Below are 8,648 nucleotides of genomic sequence, written 5' to 3'. Positions count from 1 at the left end.
CAAACTCAGCTGGCCCTGGCAGGTGGGGGTGGAGCCTCTGCCTGGCCAGGGCGGGGCTCTGCAGACAGACAGATGGTTTCATTAGTGGCCTTATTGCTCCATCCACCCTTTGTGGGGGAGGGGAGGGATGGGCCGTTCGGAGGCCGGGTGCCTGAGGGTGATTTTTATGGCCAGTTTGCTATCTTCCTTTTTTGATGATGTTCCCCCAGATGCAGCATCACATACCTGGTTGCCCCGAGCAACATAAAAACATTGTCATACATAGCAGTGCGGGTCCTTAGCACAATGTTTTGTACTCTGCCTTTCAGCCCAGAGAGGATAAAGCAATAAATCAACAATGCAACCCACCAGGTGCTTTGGTGCATCCCACCCCCCCAGGCCCTCCCCTGAGAAGCCCACCCCCTGAATTAAGGTGCAAGGAAGAAAGCCTTGCCTCAATAGGTCCATATTTTCCTGGCCCTTGGATTGCCCGTGATGGGGCTGGGGTCTTAATTTCAGGGAACAAGGAGAGAACCATCACTTTAAAACGAATCTTAAAAGTGTAGAGAAACACCTGCAACAAGACTTAAAATACAAGGATAGCACAATTCATTATTGGCTTTGGACCCCCCACCCCCCCAAAAAAACCCAAACGAAACGAATCAGCAAACCCAGGCTGGAGCTCTCTGTGATTCAGTGAGCCGAGCCGGATTCTGCTCATTTCAGGAACCATATTTTCAACCGAACCATTCCACTCTGGAGAAATAATATTTTATCTGTTCCATCACAGCAGATCACTGTGAGTCACTCCTCAATAGCGTTCTGGCTTTTGTATAAGACGCACATTATTGTTTTTCTCTTTTTCAGGAACAAAAAAGGTATGATGCATAACGGAAGATTTGCCAGTCTGCAACCTTCCTTTTATCTTTACAGCCTCCCTCCCTCATCTGAAGGTCATTCCTGAACCCACAGGTTGTTCTCCAAAGGGCACCTCAGGCACCACTTCCTTTTCGGCCCCCTTCCACACCTGCTATGTCTCCCGGCACATAGGCGCATGTAAGCACACTCCAGACAATTGCCACGTTTTCCCTAAAAATAAGGCTGGCTGGATCTTAATCAATGTAACCGGGTAACTTGAATAGCACTTTCGACATGTACAATGATGCACACACAGAGAGCAGCTGGAGGGTGCTTTTCCCTCCTCAGTGGGCTTCTGTGTGCTCAGGTGTTCTGCGGTGATACAACTGAGAGCTGCAAATTCTTTGCGCATCCCCAGAACTCTGGAAGATGTGGTTTGTATTTGCACTGTGGAAGTCAGAGCTGAAGCCACCGAGACTGAACATGTTCTTCTAATCCCTAACTAGGATTTGTTCCTGACAGCTAAGACGCATCCATCATCTGAGCATGACCAATGCATGAGCCATGGTGGCTGGAGAGCCTTCCTTAGCCAGCCCCTTCCCCTCCTCCTCCAATTCGGGCGCCTTGAGCACCACTGGGAAGTTTGGCCTGTTTCCAGACACCTACAGATGGCGAAAGGACTCCGATGACGTCTCTTCTCTGGGTGCCATGACAGGAACCTTGCCAGGTATCTGGAGTCTGGAGCCCCTTCCTGACTAACCAACCTTCCAGAGGCTTCTGCCTTTGAATCCCATTGGTGAGTTGGAAACCAAACCTCTTTCTGGCATTTGGAGACTAAGGTGGCTCTTCCCACCAGAAGGAATCCTGTGAGCAATTCGGATCCCATCATCTCAGAAAGCAGAGGAAAAAGAAGGCGGAGAACGAGCAGCTGTATCAGAGCAGCTTTGCTCGGACAATGGACGGGAACCCTTTGCTTTAGTCCGAAGGCCGTGGGACCAAACTGAGCAGATGGGAGGACAAGGTGACGGCTGAGAGGAAGCCCCCACCGGCCCAGGGCCTTTCATGTTCCCTCTTGAACAAGGCACCATCCAACATGCTCCAAGTGGGGAGGGTTTAACCTACCAGGATGGCCTTCCCATCAGGTGCACTGAGCTGAGATGTTCTTATGCACATTCTAAGGTTGGCAACTTCCAGGAAGGTGTGACTGGAGTAGCCACTTTCCTGTCTCTGCTGGCCGCCTGAGCAGCCGATGCCCAGGAATCTATTTGGCCCAGACCCACGAAAAGAGTGGAGGGAGAATGTCCTGTCTCCAAGGAGAACAGTTGGCATCGTTAGCTGCTTCCTGGCGAGGACTTTCCCCTGCCAATTGCTTCTCCAAGCCTGCTGCTGGCACGGATCGCCCAACAGTGGGAAGTTTGCTCCAGGCCTGTTGTTGCTCCTAGCAGAGAGACCCAGCCAGGAAGCCCCACGGAAAGGGGGAAAGGGGCACATGCAAAGGAACGTATGCCAAGATTAGGTGATGGATGGACCTGACCTGCTGTTCCCAGGCAATGGATCCTAGGCTCCACAGCAGCAACAAGGTCTTTTTTTGTGCTGAAAGTTTGAAAACAGCGTCTCCCAACCATAGCAACTTAGGTGGACTCCCAAAATCCACCTGCCAGTCAAAGCTCTACTAGGGAGGGGCTAGGCCTGCCTTGAGGCTCTCTGAATGTGTGGCACTTCCGCCTTTGTTGAGGGTCCCCCCGTTGGAAGGGCTTGCCGTGGGACCCCAGGGCCGTTCATTTTGGAGGGCTTGAAGCTCCCAAGGGAGATCCAGGTGTTGGTTTGAGGAGGGAGACCCCCAACCTGTATCACAACCTTGTGGCGCCTGTTAAACTGGGGAACCTCAGTAGAAGTTGCTCTGCTCAACCACACCAGAACCATGCAGAACGACGTGCTAAAGGCGGTCCAGTTGGACAGAGTTCAGAGCATGCACGGAGCGCCACAGCCTGCTTCTCCGGTCTGGAGCTTCCGCCACCCTCCCAGGGCTGTGGGGCGGCAAGGCTCCCCCCAGTATCTGCACGAGTGGGCAAGCCAGCGACTGCTGGGAAGTTCCCAACGTGGCAGCCTGCTGCCCCCGTGTGGAGATTGGTGCCCCTGCAGCCCTAACTGGGCCAAAGACATTAGCATCTTATTCAACAGTGACAGATGTCCCCGCCCGGCCCCCCCACCCCGAAGAACCTTATTCCGAGGCATAAATGTCACTTCTTGGCTTCTACCTTGTCAAGCTCTACCTAGAGCAGATGCCCCAGCAGCCACCCACACAGAGGGCCCTGCATGGCTGGAAGACGCTGGCAGCGTTTCAGAGAGCGAACTTTCTACGCAATCTGCCACCTCCGCTTCCCGAAGGGCTCAAGTTGACTCTGGCACACACCGATCTGCCCAGGAGGCCCCAGCAGGACAGCTTCTGCCACGCTTACCACCCTGGCAATATACGGCACAGGGGGCAGACCTGTGAGTTCAAAAGGCCCACCACAGCCAGCAGCTCTTGATCCCACTTGGAAAGTCTGGGGAACCTCCACACCCACAGAAAAGCATTAAGGCAGCACCCCAAAACATCATGCGACTCTGACTTTCCCCTTGCAGGCTCCCCTTGAGGATGTGACCCCCTCGGGGAGGCAGCCCGTTCTTCCTCCAAGAGCACTTTCAACAGGTGCCCCAGATTATAGCACCTCCCCCCCCAACCACCTGCAACCTTCCAATTAAAAACTGCCAGCAAGCACAAAGCACCCGGAGTCCATCACTGCCAGGCACTGCATTGAAGGAGGCAAAAGCACCCCGTTTCTGGGGCGACCCTCCTACCTCCCCCTTCCCACGGCTGCATCCAAACACAGGAGGACCCCAACACGGCAAATTTCTCTTTTTTTTATTGAACAGATCTGTCCAGGCAGTTTATTTCTTCTTTTCCACGTCCTGCTCGGCAGCTTCTTTGGCTCTCTTAGCCCGGATGCCGAAGAGCCGAGCGTTTGCCCGGGCCATGCGCAGGGTGGCAAAGGCCTTGAAGTTCTTCTCTTCTTCCGAGATAACACGGGCCTTCTCCTTTTTGTAGACCTACGGAAGGTAAGAGTTGCAACGGTCACTCACAGCTCAACCAGCCAGCTGGGCCTTGTTCTATTAACGCAACTGCTCACACGGCCTGTAAGGAGTTCTTAATGGCAGCCTTGCCCAGGTCCAGCCATGTTCAGCATTAAAGCTGAATACGACTGAATATATGAAGACTGTCAACCTCACCCTACTCCTCCCAATAGGTCTTTAGGAGGCGTGCACAAGAGCGCCCACCGTCCCTGTCCTGATATTCCCTTGTATTTGCATCCGTTTCCTGTATTCATAATCGTGTTTATACATACATCTGTTACCTAATTCATGCTTGACAGAATAAAAAAAATATTTTTCTTCGCAACCCACAAGCTTCTAAATATGGCAAAGGGATTGAAAAGAAGATATCCAGCTGACAAATGCTTAACTGCTTCTGGTAACTGCTTCCCAATTGAAGAATCAGAACCATGAAAGGAGACCAAAGGAAATAAAAGATTGGAATCGGGAAAGCCAATGTAAGAAATGTCTTGTTTAGGAAAAAACAACAGGGCAGAGATCTACCGAACTAAACACCATGTGGACAAAATTGATCTTCTAATCTAGTGAATTAAACCCAGTGAAATTGCTTCTTAGCATCAAGAATAACTTATGAAACTTAGCGTGACAATAAAATTTATTTACATTTATACAGCCACCCATCTTACACTCTGGGCAGCTCCCAATCAACCATTAAAACAACTTAATATATGTATCAATTAAGACCATAAATACTGAAAACCTGGCACCTAAGTTAAGCTTCCAACATCTGTTAAATCCTCTCATGCACCTCCCCCACCCCAATGCTTGGGGGGAGGGGGGAAGAGAATGTCTAAAGCACATAAGCCCATCTTCCCCACAAAAACACCAAAGGCAAAACTTTAAAACCTTCAGTTAAAAGCAGGAAACACCTCCTGGTTAACACCAAATGTTTGAGGGAAGAGCTGGTAAATCCAGAAACCAGGGCTACTTACGGTTTTGATGGGCATAACTGGTCCAGCGAGTTGCGTGGCCATCTTGAGTTCCTCTGCCTACAGAGACAAGGGGAGAAGAAACAGCATTTCTAACGTGCTTCAGGAGGCTCTTTGCTCCAGCCAAGCTGCAGACAAAAAGGTTTTTTCCGCCCAGAGTCTCTTCTCACCGTGCTGTCTCCTTTCTTGGGCGCGGAAGACTTCCGGGGAAAGAGGATGAGTTTAGAGCGATATTCCTTCAGCCTTTGGACGTTGGCTTGCAAGGCTTCGGTAGACTTGTTCCGGCGCCTGGGGTCCACTGCGATACCAATGGTCTGGGCAAATTTCTTGTGGATACCAGCCATCTAGGGAGAGTCATGTGAACACGGGATTCAAATCAAGGTAAGTCTGAATTGCTGCTCCTGCTCCAGAGCCAGGACAGTCATCAACAAGAAAAAGGGTTCAAAGCACCATCATTTTTAAGCTGACAGGTATTTTGGGGTGTTATCGTTTGACCGCAAATGGCTTACTCAGGGTAAGAGAATCGCTAGCCAAGATCTTGCTTACTTTATCATATGCCCTAAAAATATACCAAGAAACCCAGTCAAGGGAGTTTCTAGTATAAAAATAAATCTCAGCATAGAATACCCGACTCTCAAAATGATCTAGGGCAATCCATTCTCTCCCCCCGCCCCGCAAGGCATTTCTCTCCCACCCCTCCCCTCCACTCACCCGCAGCTCCTCCAGGGTGAATCCTCTGCCCAAGCGGACTTTTGTATGGTATCGCACGGTGGGGCACCTCACGACTGGTCTAACTGGCCCAGATACTGGGCGAGGGGCAATACGACGGGCTTTGGCCTGGCGGGCTTTTCTCCTGAAAAGGGGTGGGGGAAGCAATAGAAAGGACTACATCAAAGCCAGCCTATTATCTCTGATGCACTTTATCGATGCACGATTGCAGAATCAAGCAAGGCACTCCAAGGGGCAGCCACAACCATCAGTTTTATGGGTTCAAAGGTTCATCAGTGAAGTTACAGAGATTCCGGAGAATTCTCATCATCTGGCTGTAGCAACAAAGCCCCTTCGCATCCGCCCAGTGAGCTCACCTGCGGATCTTCCTGGCAGGCTGGTTGAACCACGTGGCCACTCGTCTTTGCCAATCCTTGTGGAAGTGGGGCTTCAGGATCATGCCATTCCGGCTGGGCGCCATGCCTGCTTAGGTCCCTGGAAACACAAATCCAGCTGGGTTACCCTCAACGCGACGGAGAGCCGCTCTCATTCCCCCGACAGCAGCGCAGCGCCTGGCAGGGCTTCCCACACGCCAAGGCGGCCCCCTGCCAGCGGGGTGGGCATGACTGAATGCAGACCCGGAGAGGGATCCAGGAGCCGAGGTGGCGCAGTGGTTAGAGCAGTGTTTCTCAACCTTGGTGACTTTAAGTCCTGTGGACTTCAACTCCCAGAATCCCCCAGCCAGCTCTGCTGGCTGGGGAATTCTGGGAATTGAAGTCCACAGGACTTAAAGTCACCAAGGTTGAGAAACACTGGGTTAGAGTACAGCACTGCAGGCTAATTCAGCTGACTGCTAGTTCTGCAGTTCGGCTGTTCAAATCTCACCGGCTCAGGGTTGACTCAGCCTTCCATCCTTCCGAGGTGGGTAAAATGAGGACCCGGATTGTTGTTGGGGGCGATATGCTGACTCTGTAAACCGCTTAGAGAGGGCTGAAAGCCCTATGAAGCGGTATATAAGTCTAACTGCTATTGCTATAGCTATCCCAGCGCTCGCAGCCGCATCGCTCCCGTCCCTAAGAGAAGCGTTTCCCATCCCGTCCTTTGCGCGGGACCAACGCCGGCAGCGCCGACTGGTTTCCAGGGGCGGCAGCAGCGGCTGAAATTTAAGGCTCCTCCGACGGTCCCTCCGACTCCGCAGGCGTTGAAGCCCAGGAGCTTCGCGCCCTTCGCGGCTGCCGATGCCCGGGGAGCCTGGCTGAAGCCCCGGCTCTTGCGGGAATTCCCGGCCCGAGTCAAGCGCTGGAGCCCCGGAGAGGCGCCGCATTGCAGACCCTCCCCGTTTCCCCCACAGGCCCTTCGGAGGCCCCGGCCGGCGCCCCAATGAGGCTTCCCCACAGGGCCGCTGGCTCCGGCCGGCTTCCACGGACGGGGCCTCCTTGCCCGCAGGAGGGTCCCGGGATCGGAGGCCCCGCCGGTCGAGCAGCCCTTCGCTCCAAGCAACGGCGCCCTTCTCGCCCTCCGAAGCTCAGCCGCGAGGCCTTCCGGAGGCCGCCCGAGAGTCCCGGGGGTCGCCTCCGCAGCGCAGGAGGCGGATGGCGGCAGATGCAGCTCCGCCGCCGGCCCAGCATGAGAACTCACCTCCCGGGAGAGAAAATGGCCGGCCGGAAAAAGAAAGAGGCGGCGCAAAGAACGCCGGGATGTGTTGCCGTCGCAGCATCCACGGCGCCCCGGAAGTGCGACACTCAACCCGGCCAATCTATGCAGCGGAATTGCCAGTCCCTGTTGCCAGTCACAAATATGGTGCTTAATTTAAAGGAGCCGTCACCCCTTTGGTTTCCATTGCAGCGCCTTGTACGAAGCCAGAGAAAAGTAGATCTTTTATCCTAGTCTGATGCCTTCCAGATTTAGTGGATTATACTCCCCACCCCCGTCTTAATAAACGTGCTTCTCAAAGAAGGTGGGAGTTGTAATCTGTAATAGCTGGACACATCTGATGCAGGAAGTACAGATACTACAGAATGGCACAGAGATGCTTGGCACTCAGCTATATGTTGAAAGCTACCCGAGACCAAAACTTGCTTTTGTCGGAATGTTGCTCTAATTCAAGAAAAGGATTTTTATTTCCTTTTAGAAGGAAAGGCAGCTTCAGTGTAAGCAACAACTCCACCTTTGGATTTTAGCAAATTAGTTATAGGAAGCGCAATTTTGGCAAAAGAAGGAATGAATTGACGGTAGAAATTAGCAAAACCCAAAAACTTTTGCAAACTTTTGTCTACGAGTCCTGGGCGCTTCCCACTCAGTGACCGCCTTCACCTTCCCAGGGTCCATCTCAATGCCGGCTGGAGAAGGTGATACTGACTGCCAGGCATCAGATACCTGTTAGGACAGTGTTTCTCAACCTTGGCAACTTGAAGATGTCCGGACTTCAACTTCCAGAATTCCCCAGCCAGCGAATAAGTTTGAGAAACACTGTGTTAGGAATTAAACCTTTTGACACGGGGCCCACACATTTCTGTCCATTTCTACATCATTCTGAGGCTTTCAAATTTACATCCAGCAACAACAGGGGCACCAGAGGGCCCAAGAGACTGGCTACTCAGAAGTCATGCCATCCTGGCCCAGGTCTGCCCCTCTATCAAGCCTTCACGTGGGAAGAAGGTGAGACAGCCGTTATCAAGAACGTTTTAGAAAACTCTGCAAGATCACTTGCAAAAAGGTATTTTCTATTTAGGGAGAATTGCCTTGGCTACCATTGGGAGGGAAATGCAAAATGAATTCCACCTTATTTCAGCCAACATTGCTGCCTAGGATTTTAGGCATAAATTAGCACTTCAACATATTAACATGGCATAGTCCCCTTTAGAAATTTAGGAAAAGACGGTTTTCCTTTGAGCCAAAGCCATTTCCTTTGATGTTCAAAAATTACCCCATTTGTTGCTTTCTGACACATCGTCTGTATTGAAAGGTACACTATGGAATTGGTTGTTCTGTAAAAACATTCGAGTCGTTTAATAAAATGCC

At 51.9% G+C, this 8,648-nt stretch overlaps 1 protein-coding gene and 1 non-coding gene across 2 annotated transcripts; both read right to left on the bottom strand.

The window, feature by feature from the left end:
- Positions 1-3,725: 3,725 nt before the first annotated feature.
- On the bottom strand, positions 3,726-7,350 carry RPL13 (ribosomal protein L13). Its single transcript, XM_087728679.1, has 6 exons — positions 7,266-7,350; positions 6,005-6,122; positions 5,631-5,772; positions 5,090-5,263; positions 4,923-4,979; positions 3,726-3,927 (listed from the first exon to the last, which is right to left on the bottom strand). Exons 2-6 carry the CDS (start codon positions 6,106-6,108, stop codon positions 3,769-3,771), a joined length of 636 nt encoding a protein of 211 aa, XP_087584805.1. The 5' UTR covers positions 6,109-6,122; positions 7,266-7,350; the 3' UTR covers positions 3,726-3,768.
- Positions 5,878-5,956, bottom strand: LOC148042841 (small nucleolar RNA MBII-202). The gene has a single exon (XR_015695093.1). It is a non-coding gene; the product is annotated as a small nucleolar RNA MBII-202 (small nucleolar RNA).
- Positions 7,351-8,648: the final 1,298 nt, after the last annotated feature.

This window comes from Thamnophis sirtalis, unplaced genomic scaffold (genome assembly GCF_051295495.1).
Source record: "Thamnophis sirtalis isolate CommonGarterSnake01/CBP01778 unplaced genomic scaffold, rThaSir2_p1.2 scaffold_14, whole genome shotgun sequence".
NCBI lineage: Eukaryota > Metazoa > Chordata > Lepidosauria > Squamata > Natricidae > Thamnophis > Thamnophis sirtalis.
Note: the sequence above shows the minus strand (reverse complement) of the source record. Positions and strands in the feature narration are given on the sequence as shown.